Below are 11192 nucleotides of genomic sequence, written 5' to 3'. Positions count from 1 at the left end.
TCAGAGACTGGAGCAAATGCTCTGTAGCTTGATTTTGAAACTTGTCACTGCTTGTTCCCCTGAGCTCTGCTGGGAATCCCACATAGGCACCTCTGGGTTTAGGGACAAAATTGAAAAAGTACACGGGCAGGTTAATAGTTGGTGGAAGCTCTTTGTAAGGAGCATCTAAGAACATCGTTGAGAGTGAGGGTTAGGGAAGAGGTAGTAGAGCATACCAGAGAGAGGAAGACCTGTGTAACTGGGAGTAACATCTGGGGAAATAGCAGGGTAGAGAGGGGAAGCCTGCCTTTTCCCTATGGCCCAGTGTCCAAGGAGTGCAAGCAGCAGCTTCCATGGGAGTGTCAGTCACCTATTGCTTGTAAAGTTTGCCCTAAGGAATCTTGAAAATGGTTTATTTTCTTTTTTTGTTACACTCGGAGGTCCTCTGGTCTTACTCTTGGCTCTGTGCTCAGGATCACTCCTGGCAGTACTCAGGGGACCATATATGGTATTAGGGATTGCAATGAGTTTGGTCACAGACAAGGCAAGCACCCTGCACTATCTGTTCAGCCCCAGACACAGTTCTTTGCAGTGGACCTTTATTTTTGCCCTCAGGCTATCCTTAATCTCAGATCCAGACAGGTATGTGAAGTGGCTTTGGGAAACTCCAGGGCATAGTGGCTAGTGTCCACCTTGGCTGAATCATCATGTCTATCTGGAGTACATTCCAGATCAAGGAGCATCTGATTGAGGCTCTACACAGGGTGAAGTTCAAGTTCCCTGACTGCCAGAAGATTCACATCTCCAAGGAGTGAGGCTTTAATGAAGACATGATGATTAGAAAGCATTTCATTCCAAACGGCTGTGTGGTCAAATGCATTTCTAATCACAGACCCTTGGACAAATGGTGCATTCTGCAGTTTTAAAAGCCTAGGAGTTGTCCCTCCTTGAGTTCCTCTCACCCACAACACCCCCCCCCCCGTTTTTTTAAAAGGGTAAATCTAGGAGCCTACTTGAGTTAAATCCTGAATTTTTAGTAACACAAAGCATCATAATTGTGTTATAGCTGTCAAACTGCAAGTTTGGAGAATACAGAGATATATATTTAATAGGATTTAAGGTCTTCTAGTTAAAACTGACAAAGAGGACTAGGGAGCTGATCTTGTGTTCAAGATAATGATCATATACTGTGAGGAAGGTATGAAACAATCACAAGATATGGTTAGAAGCTTCTCTGATCTTCTCAGGACTTACAGAATAATAAGATTTATTTGTTTGTTTTTGGGCCATGCCTGGCAGTACTCAGAGGCTACTTCTGGTTCTGTGAGGTGTGGGGTGGGGTGTTGCTCCTGGTGGCAAAGTATATGTACAGCCCATTGAGCTATCACTCCCGTCCAGGAGAAGAAGACTTAGATTGAGCAAGGAAGTTCAAGGTTGAAACTGAGATTATGAAGGGGGTTTTAAGGTTTTGAACAATGAGAGTAGGTGGCTGAGAAAAAAGTGAGTGTGGGAGTGTAGGCACTGAGCCCAGGTCCCTGGAAATACCATTGATGTGTATACTGATACCATTTTGGAGAGTAAAAATCAAATATCAAGTCTCTGAATCAAGTTCAGCAGTTTGGGAGATTTTATAGATGATCTATAAGAGCTGCAGGTGGACCAAATTTCAAAGTAGCTAGTGGTTTTGTAAGGCTGGAGATAGAAATGTAAGGGCTGCCCAGGCTAATAGTCATGAAAGAGTTAAGTGGTAGGAAAGAGTTAACCAGAAAACTGTAAAAGCTGTGAAAGCTAGAGTTGCAAACTTGTAGGTCCCACCTACACCCTGCTGTGACCTTGTGGTTGGGCCAGATATGGGGGCATGTGCTCAGATGTTCCGAAGAAGTTAATCTTGTGCAAGTGTCATGCTGTTCTTGGTAAAGCTGAAGATTGCTGTACTGTAAGATTCCTTTGTTTATTCTTGGTTATAAAAACCCATTGTACTTTGGCTTGGGGCTCTCTGCCTCTGTCCTGTTTTCAGGACATGTGGTGACCCCCAGCATGCTTGGACAATAAACCCTGTGCGTGTTGCATGAGAAAGTCTCTTGGAGTCTTCTTTCATGGGTGGCAAGCATCTCGACCCTAACAGTTTTAGTGAGGCTGGAATTGCCAGAGGAGGCAATGAAGAAACGAGCAGCTTCTCCGCCGTTTCTTTCTCGGCCCTATTCTAAAGGGGATATGGGAGAGGGTTTCAGGGGAAACAGATATGCGTAGGGTAGAACCAGTGTTAGGGTCCGAGCTCAGGACAGCCTCACCTGTCAAGGAGAACTCTGAGAGACCAAGTCCATGCAAAAGCAAGAGGTTTATTCGAGCATGCCAGGGCTCACAGCATGACCACAAACCGTCAGTGACTGAGAGCCCCGAGCCTCTTCAAAGGGGGTTTTTTATAGGGCATCTTCCAGCGCATTTCAGAAAGCCCTCGCACAAATCACCTAATACATTTGAATTATCACATTAGATGCTGCACGCAGGAAGCCAATCATTTTGCAACAAGCCATCAGCACCAGCCACTCTCTTCTGTACCAGGCCCTACCACCGGGCAGTCAATTAGGCCTTTTCATTAGGCCTTCTCTGAACTTGTAGCCTTATCTGGTGAATTCCAGGTGCAGGGAGGACATGGGGGTACTTGGTGTTGGGCCTTGTTAGGCGGATTCCGGGACAAGGAGATGCCTCATTAGGTCTTCTCTGGCCTTGTGGCCTTATCTGGCGAATTCCAGGTGCAGGGAGGAGGTGGGGGTACTTGATGTTGCTAGCCTGCCGCAGCTGCAGGACTGGGACTTGCTTTGCTAGGGCCCAATTGTCACGGGGCTATCTTTCACCAGGAGCAAGAAAAAAGGAATATCCAGCAATTGAGAGCCCGTTTACCAAGATTTTGTTAGTAATAGACCACACTTCATTTATAAATTAATTGGTAATTGCTGCCTCACTCATGCCTATTCATATAGCTCGTGAAAAAAACTAAAGATGCTTTTTTTTTCTCCACACCACTCCCCAGTGTACGTTTACGGGTGAGAACGGGCCTCAACCAGTGTAGGGAACCTCAAAGATTAGAGGGCTCACAAAAGCGCAAGACCTAAGATACCCAGAAAGCAAGGGGTCGCAGTTACGCACGCTCATCAAGGGCAGCTGCCCCGCGCAATGCATTCTGGGTTTTGTAGTTCACCCGCGGGGCGTCAACGGAAGGGGGCGGCAGAAAGGCGCCAAGCTGGGCGTGCCCCGGAAGTCGCTCATCGTTCCGGAAGCACTTCTTCAGGGAGCGCGGGAATCTCGGTTTGTGGCTCGTCTTCAGGGCGCTGGAGCGTATTACCGCTTAGAGCCTCTGTTTCCTGGCAAACGAACACACCCCGACGGCCGTTGGAGGCGAGGTGGCTCCGGGCTAGAGAGGGGCAGGCAGTGACAATGGAGGGGCTGCCTTCGCGACCCCAGGCAGTGCGCCGGGAAAGACACAGTGGTCCTTGATTCTCGAGTGGTCCTCGGGGCCTGCGCTTTCTTCCCTTGCAGCGACGCGGCCGGCCGCGAAGATGAGCTCAGCTTGGCTCTTGGCTTTCGAGAAGAAGCATCTCTGGATGTATCTGCAGGCGCTGGGCTTTGAGCCGGGCCCGGCCACCGCTGCCTGCGGGAAGATCGAGTCGCACACGCACCTTGGAGTGTAAGGAGGCCGCTCCCCCACCCCAGGCCCGGGGACGGGGGGAGAGCTGAGGGTGGGGGAGCGGGAGATGCGGGCGGGAGATGCCCGGCAGGACCCGCGCTCCCGCTCAGCGGCCACCCCGCGGCGGCCACCGGCTGCCGCCCAGCCCCGAGCTCCCGGCCGGCGGCTTCCTATGCTCAGCTGCGGAGCCGCTGGGCGGGCTCTGGGTGGTCCCCGGGTGGAGTCCGTCGAGTTTTCTGTAAGGTGGGTGGAAGGAGGGGGAGAGGTGGCGACCCCGGAATGGAAGGACGTGGGATGGGGCGGGGGCGTGGGGCACTGTGCACAGATGCCTTTAGGACTCGAGGGGAGGAGCCCTTGAAGGTACCTGCGCTTTAGTTTGATGACATTTTGCTCTGGGGTCTGGAAAACGGAAGCAGGCCACAGGAAAAGGCCGCAGAGAAGGGCATCTGTACGGAAAGTGAACGCCCCTTCCCTCCTTTGCCACGGTAGGAAGTGCTCCGGGTATTTAAGTCTTTGGCTTATTCATTTGCAATCTACTTAAAGATTTTGAAATATAGCTAAAATTTGTGATGTCCTGGCCCATTCCTTAGTGGCAGTTTTTCCTTTTTCAGTATGGTCATAGGTTTGCCACAGTGTAGGTCTTGGGAGTTTAGTTATTACCGGGAGGTGTCTACCATCTTTTGAAAGAGATGTCCCCTTTAAAATGTGTTAAGCATGAGTGTGGCATCAAATTTACCATATAAAGTATCTTTGGGTTCCCCCAACACTGTCAGTATTTTATTCATTCTTTTTGGTGTTTAGATCCATGAGTTTCTACCATTCCTTAGTATTTACCCAAAAGAGTTATCACTTAATCATTTAACTTCCCGTTAGTCGTCGATTTGCTCGAGCGGGCGCCAGTAACGTCTCCATTTGTCCCTGGCGTGTGCTAGTGTATCCCAATGGCATCTGTTCGCTCTGGGAACATGAAGAGCCTCAAACCGATCGTTCATGATCTTGACGAAGAAGTCTGACCATCTGGTAGGTGGGTGGCCACACAGTCTTTTGACATCCCGTGGAATCCAGTCAGTAACAGCTCTAGTCCAGCGGTCATCTTTAAATCTCATTACGTGACCAGCCCATCTGATTTTTGACACCTTGGCAAATGAGACAGCGTCCCTGATTCTTGATCGTCAACGGATGTCGGAACTCCGGATTCTTTCTCTCATTTGAGTGAAACATGATATTCCAAGCATAGCTTTTTCAATTCTTCTTTGGGAGACCTGAATAGTGTTCTCATCCTGTTTGCATAGGGCCCAGGTCTCTGAGGCAGATGTTAATGCAGGAAGAACAGTGGAATCAAAGAGATGTGCCTGGAGCCGGAGGTTCTTCGTCCTCTTAGTTATTTCTTCGACGTTCTTGAAGGCGTTCCAAGCCGCTCTCTTCCTCCTGCGCAGCTCGGGTGCCAGGTCATTTGTCATGTTGACTTCTCGACCTAGGTACACATAGCTGTTGCATTCGGAGATGGTCGTTCCGTTGAGAGCGAATGGGGCATCAGGAACGAGGCTGTTTCTCATAAACATTGTCTTCATAAGATTCAACTGTAGTCCTACCTTTCCACACTCACGGTCAAAGTCGGCCAGCATTTGTGCCGCTTGGCTGATGTTTGGTGTTATTAAAACAATGTCATCAGCAAAGCGGAGGTGGTGTAGTTGCCGACCATCTATCTTCACTCCCATTCCTTCCCATTCCAGTCGTCGCATGATGTTCTCGAGGGTGGCACTGAAGAGTTTCGGTGAAATGGTATCACCCTGCCGAACCCCTCTCTTGACATCAACGATCACTTCTTTGTAGAATGGTGAGATCCTGGTAGTGAATCCGCAATACAGCTCACGGAGGATCTTGATGTATTGGGCTTGAATGCCAAAAGAGTTATACTTTGGAAAAAATCATACTGATTGCATTACAGAAAGTTGATTGGGTGGGGGAATCAGTTCTTTGAAGTTAGGTGAGTCTAAACTAAGGTGGCAGTGGGAACTCTTATTCATTCAACAGATACTAATTGAGCACAGTATTAGACCTGGTTTAAATGATGACCTTGCAATATTTCAAACTGTCAACAAGTATCTTGATCAAAATTAAGAATAGCAATGTTTAAGAGAATAATGAAAAATATGTGAAAAATAACAAATTAGAGGGATGATGATGAGGAGCTTCATTTGAGTTCTTTGAGTAATAGAACCTTTCGAAGGACAAGAATTGTTTGAGGGGCCAGAGTGATATAGCAGATAGGATGCTTGGCTTACATGCAGCCTACCCTGCTTCTGATCCCTGGCATCCCCTGTAATCCCCGAAGCCAGCCAGGAGTGCAGAGCCGAGAGCTCCCCCATGAGTGCTGGCGGGTGTGGCCCAAAATAAATAAATTTAAGAAGGAGGTGGACAGAGCTATAGTATACTGGGTAGGGCACTTGTCTTGCACTGAGATTTGATCTTCTAGCATCTCATATAGTCCCCTGAGCACTGCCAAGAATGGTTCCTGAGTGCAGAGCCAGGAATAACTCCTGAGCACTGCTGGGTGTGGATCCCCTCCCTCTCCCAAAAGAACCGTTTGACATTTGAGTGAGAATGGGGAATTGTGCTGGAGTAATAGTACTGCTTGCCTTATAAGTGGTAGACCCCCAGCACCTCATATGCTATGATCCCTTGAGCACAGCCAAGAGTGACTCCTGAGTATAGAGCCACGAGAAAGCCCCAAGCACTGCGATTGTGGCTCTCCCCCCAAAAAAACCCAAAAAACAAAAAATAGAAGGAATGGGGGATTGCACTGGAGTGATAGTATAGCAGGTAGGGAACTTGTCTTGTACAAAGCCAACCCACATCCGTTCGTCATACCACATGTGACCCCTCAGCATGCCAGGAATGATCTCTGAGTGCTGCTGGTGTGATTCAAAAATTAAATAAATGAATGAATAAGAATGGCAACTTTATTTTTGGTTTTGGGGCTAAACTCAGCCATGAGCAGCGTTTATTCCTGGCTGTGTGCTCAGGGATCACACACAACAGATATGGCTTTGGGACCATATATGGTGCTGGGGATCAAACTCCGGTCAGCCATGTGTGTGTGCAAGCACCCAGTGCAAGTCCTTGTTTAGAAGTCTTGAAAACAAGAAATCACCCAAGTGAGATATCTTTTCAGAACATTATTTAAATTATAAAATGTCTGTCCCGTTTATGTGACTTTGGACACATTATTTAATTTGTCAGTGATGTAAACAACTTCTGTAGGGCTGGGGGGATTGTTCAAAGGACTGGAGTGCTCTGGTTGATTGCCAGCACCACATAGTTCCCTGAATACTTTGGGATCAGTGTTCTCTCTGCCCCAGGCTCAAAGGGCAGAACTGTTTGCAGGAACACTGGTTTCAGTCCCTGGCGCCACATTTTTTCTTTCTTTTTTTTTTTTTTTGCTTTTTGGGTCATACTTGGCGATGCACAGGGGTTACTCCTGGCTCTGCACTCAGGAGTTACTCCGCGCGGTGCTCAGGGGACCATATGGGATGCTGGGAATCGAACCCAAGTCAGCCGCGTGCAAGGCAAACGCCCTACCCGCTGTGCTATCTCTCCAGCCCCGCACATTCTTTCTTGAGCACTGAGCAGGAGTAGTTTCTAAGCACCACTGGGTGTGGACACCTCCCCGCCAAATGCAGGTTAAAACCCAAGTACAGCACTTCATGTGTTTATAGTGAAGATTTAGGTGACTCATGGCCTGCAAAGGGCCTGTACAAAAATGAAACCTGGCAAACAGTAAGTTCAACAGATACAAGTTAGATATTATTGTTTCTTAGGCAATATTGGTTAGTATCATCTTCATGCTTCTGGAGAAGGAGACCATGAACCATGGTTTTCTCTCCATCTAATTAGTTTACACTTTTCTTTTTACAATATTTTCACTGATATAAAGTGGACTACCAGTTTTCTCCTAGTTAGTCTATGTATTTAGGAGTCAGAAAGTAAAATCTTGTATTTTTTTTTTAATTGTTTCTACCCTAACAGAAGTTAGTTTTTGGGTTTGGGACCACACCTGGTATGAGGAGTCTGTATTCAGGGATCACTCCTGTCAGTGTTCGTGGGATCTAATGTGGTGCCAGACTTGAACCAGTGTTGGCTTCATGCATGGCAAGTGCCTTACCTACTGTACTATCTTTCTGACCAAAAAATTGTTGATAAAAATGCACATGAATGAGAAAAAATAATTTGTTTGCTTAAAGATAACTGAAAATTAATTTGTTACTCTAACACAGCTATTGATGATATTTACTTTTAACTATTGCCTTTTCTCCCCTGACTTATTTATTTTTTTTAAATCTCTAGGGACATGTTTGACAAGTTGAACCGTGATGCCTTTCAAATCGTTTCTTATTTTTTGTTTCAAACACTGGATCAGTCTCTCACCAAAGAAGTTTTCAAGTAAGCAAAAGTTACTTCATTTTCTTTTAGTCATTCTCAAATTAGGGAAGGGGTTATATTTTGAAAGAAGTCAGGATTTCAACTTTGACTTGACTTGTTTTGAATGAATGTCCCCCAAATTAGGTTTGAGTCTTAGAAATTTATAGTTTATTTAATTTATTGCTTCATCTTTATAGTCAGAGTAATTTTCCTTAGTATTTAAATCATTCTGTTGTCTATTTCATAGGTAAGATAGATTTTTTTCTGATAAAATAGTTTCTAACATTCTTCATAGTTTTAATTATTAGGCAAAATAACTAACTGGGGCCAGATATGCACTCAGTATTAGAGTATATGCTCAGATGTATGGGTTCAATCCCTGGAAAAACAATAAAAGGAAAGAAAAAAATTAAATTGTTAGCTATCTATAGACTAAATTTTGTTTTTTATTTAGTTTTGCTAAGTGCCATATGTCTTATTATTTGCTTGTCACTATACTATCACTATCATTGATAGTTCATCGATTTGCTCGAGCAGACCCCAGTAACGTCTCCATTCATCCCTGTCACGTGCTAGTGTGGCCTGATGGCATATTGGGGACTCTTTCAGGGCCAGGGGAATGAGGACCATCATTGTTACTGTTTTTGGCATATTGAATATGCCACGGGTAACTTACCAGGCTAGTGTGTGTTTTTGTTTGTTGGGGGGTGATGGGGGCTTGGATCACACCCCCTGCACTCAGGATGTACTTTTTTTATTTTTCAATTTTCGTTCTTTATTTTTGCTTTTTTTGGGTCACAACTAGTGATGCACAGGGGTTACACCTGGCGGTGCTTGGGGGACCATATGGAATGCTGGGGATTGAACCTGGGTCGGCTGCATGCAAAGCAAATGCCCTACCCACTGTACTATCCTTCCAGTTTCTCAGGATTTACTCTTGCACAGGGATCACCCCTGGTGGGGCTTGAGGTACCCTATGCAGTGCCCTGAATTGAACTCAGGTCAACTGTGTGCAAGGCAAGTAAGTGCCTTGCTTGTTGTGCTATCTTGCCCCTTAATTTTACTTTTTTAGATCTTTGTAAGTCCTTGTTACTTTTGTGACTGATACTTGAAACTGTCAAGAGCTATACAGAAACCATTCTTACTAAGATAGATCTATTGTTTTGTTCTCCTGTTGTTCATCGATTTGCTCAAGTGGGCCCAGTAATGTCTCTGTTTTGAGACTTGTTACTGTGTTTGGCATATTGAATACGGCACGGGTAGCTTGCCAGGCTTTGCCGTACGGGCGAGATGCTCTCAGTAGCTTGCCAGCCTCTCCTAGAGGGGCGGAGGAATCGAACCTGGCTCGGCCGGACTGGCTGCGCGCAAGGCAAACGCCCTACTGCTGTGCTATTGCTCCAGCCCAAATCTATTGTTCTATGCTGTTTAATTTTTTTTGGTGGTGGGGGGTGGGCCCATACCCAGCGGTGCTTCAGGGTTAGTCCTGGCTCAGCACTCAGGAATCTTTCCTAGCCACTTTAGGAGACTATATAGGATGCCAGGGATTGAGACTAAGTCAGCCGCATGTAAGGCAGGTTAAAATTTATAAAAGTGTGATCTCTGGGGCCAGAGCCATAGTACAGGGGCTAAGGAACATGCTTTTATGTGTCCCTTCCCTGTTGGTTTCCAGCACCTTGTGATTCTCTGAGCATCACAGGTCATTGATGGTGCAACCCTTGAGCAGTAGCCCCAGTGACCCCCTGAGCATTGCTGAGGTGACCTTGATTGCTCCCTGGCATGGCAGAACCCAAGCAATACCATATCTTCATTCCCTGGCAGTGAACCATCTGGCTTGTCTGGCTGAGAATTCATGGGAGTGGCCCTGGGCCTGAACCACCTTTTGAGAGGGCCCAGCTTTTGTTCTAAGTTGTTTTGCATGTATTTTTGTATTTCTGTTTGAAAAGTTGTCCAAATTAGTTTTATTATTATTTAATTGTTTTTGGTCTTTGGACCACACCTGGCGAAGCTCAGGAATTACGTTTGGCTCTTCACTCAGGAATTACTCCTGGTGGTGCCTGGGGGACCATATAGAATGCTGGGGATCAAACCTACGTTGTCTGTATGCAGGGCAGTGTCCTATCTGCTGTACTATTCCGCCGGCCCCTGTTTTAATATTTATTTTAGCGTCAGCCTCTTATGTAGACAGATAACTCATTATTTAAGCATTGTTTTTATTTTTGATAATTCTTCGTGTTTTTATTTTTAGTTTGAAAATATTTTAGTTTAAAATAGGAGTGACCAGAATAATTCTGTTTGAAATTCCTATCATAAAGGTGTTGGGTGTTCTTTGGTTAAATCAGAGTAGATTTTCTGTATCCAGAGAGACAGATTAGTGAGTTAGAGATTTGGATCTCAAATTTTGATCCCTGGCTCTGCTACTGTCTTCTGAGCCAGGTGCAACTCCTGAGCAACAGGCTAGGAGTATCAATGAGCACTGCCAGGAGGGGCCCAAAACAATTTTTTTTTTTTTTTTTTTTTGCTTTTTGGGTCACACGCAGCAATGCACAGGGGTTAGTCCCGGCTCTGCACTCAGGAATTACTCCTGGCGGTGCTCAGGGTACCATATGGGATGCTGGGAATTGAACCATGTTGGCCATGTGCAAGGCAAATGCCCTACCTGCTATGCTATCGCTACAGCCCCAAAAAATGTTTTTTAAATTCTCCCACCCACTATTTTTAAGAGATACAGTTTATTTGGCAGTCAATCTCTATTAACAGATTTATCACTATAAAATTACTACTGGGACTGGAGTGATAGCGTAGCGGGTAGGGCGTTTGCCTTGCAGGTAGCCAACATGGCTGACCTGAGTTCGATTCCTCCACCCCTCTTGGAGAGCCCTGCAAGCTACTGAGAGTATCTCGCCCGCACGGCAAAGCCTGGCAAGCTACCCATGATGTATTCAATATGCCAAACACAGTAACAATTGTCACAATGGAGACATTACTGGGCCTGCTCGAGAAAATTGATGAACAACGGGAGGACAGTGACAGTGACAGTTTATTTATTTATTTGTATTTTGGGTAACACCTGGTGATGTTCAATAGTCTTGGCTTAGGGCTTGGGAGT

General features: G+C 46.0%; 1 protein-coding gene and 1 pseudogene across 1 annotated transcript in view; both read left to right on the top strand.

Moving 5' to 3' along the window:
• The first annotated feature begins 267 nt into the window (after nucleotides 1-267).
• LOC130026721 (uncharacterized) lies at nucleotides 268-392 on the top strand (annotated as a pseudogene).
• Nucleotides 393-3339: 2947 nt separating this feature from the next.
• Nucleotides 3340-11192, top strand: part of HAUS6 (HAUS augmin like complex subunit 6) — a 46899-nt gene continuing 39046 nt past the window's right edge. The window contains exons 1-2 of the mRNA XM_056117147.1: nucleotides 3340-3664; nucleotides 8012-8107. Of these exons, the coding sequence (XP_055973122.1) occupies nucleotides 3537-3664; nucleotides 8012-8107 (224 nt within the window). The 5' untranslated portion in view covers nucleotides 3340-3536. The remainder of the gene's footprint in view (nucleotides 3665-8011; nucleotides 8108-11192) is intronic.

The sequence above is a fragment of the Sorex fumeus genome, unplaced genomic scaffold (genome assembly GCF_029834395.1).
Source record: "Sorex fumeus unplaced genomic scaffold, SorFum_2.1 ptg000034l, whole genome shotgun sequence".
NCBI classification, from domain to species: Eukaryota; Metazoa; Chordata; class Mammalia; order Eulipotyphla; family Soricidae; genus Sorex; species Sorex fumeus.
This window is presented reverse-complemented; position numbering and strand designations above follow the sequence as displayed.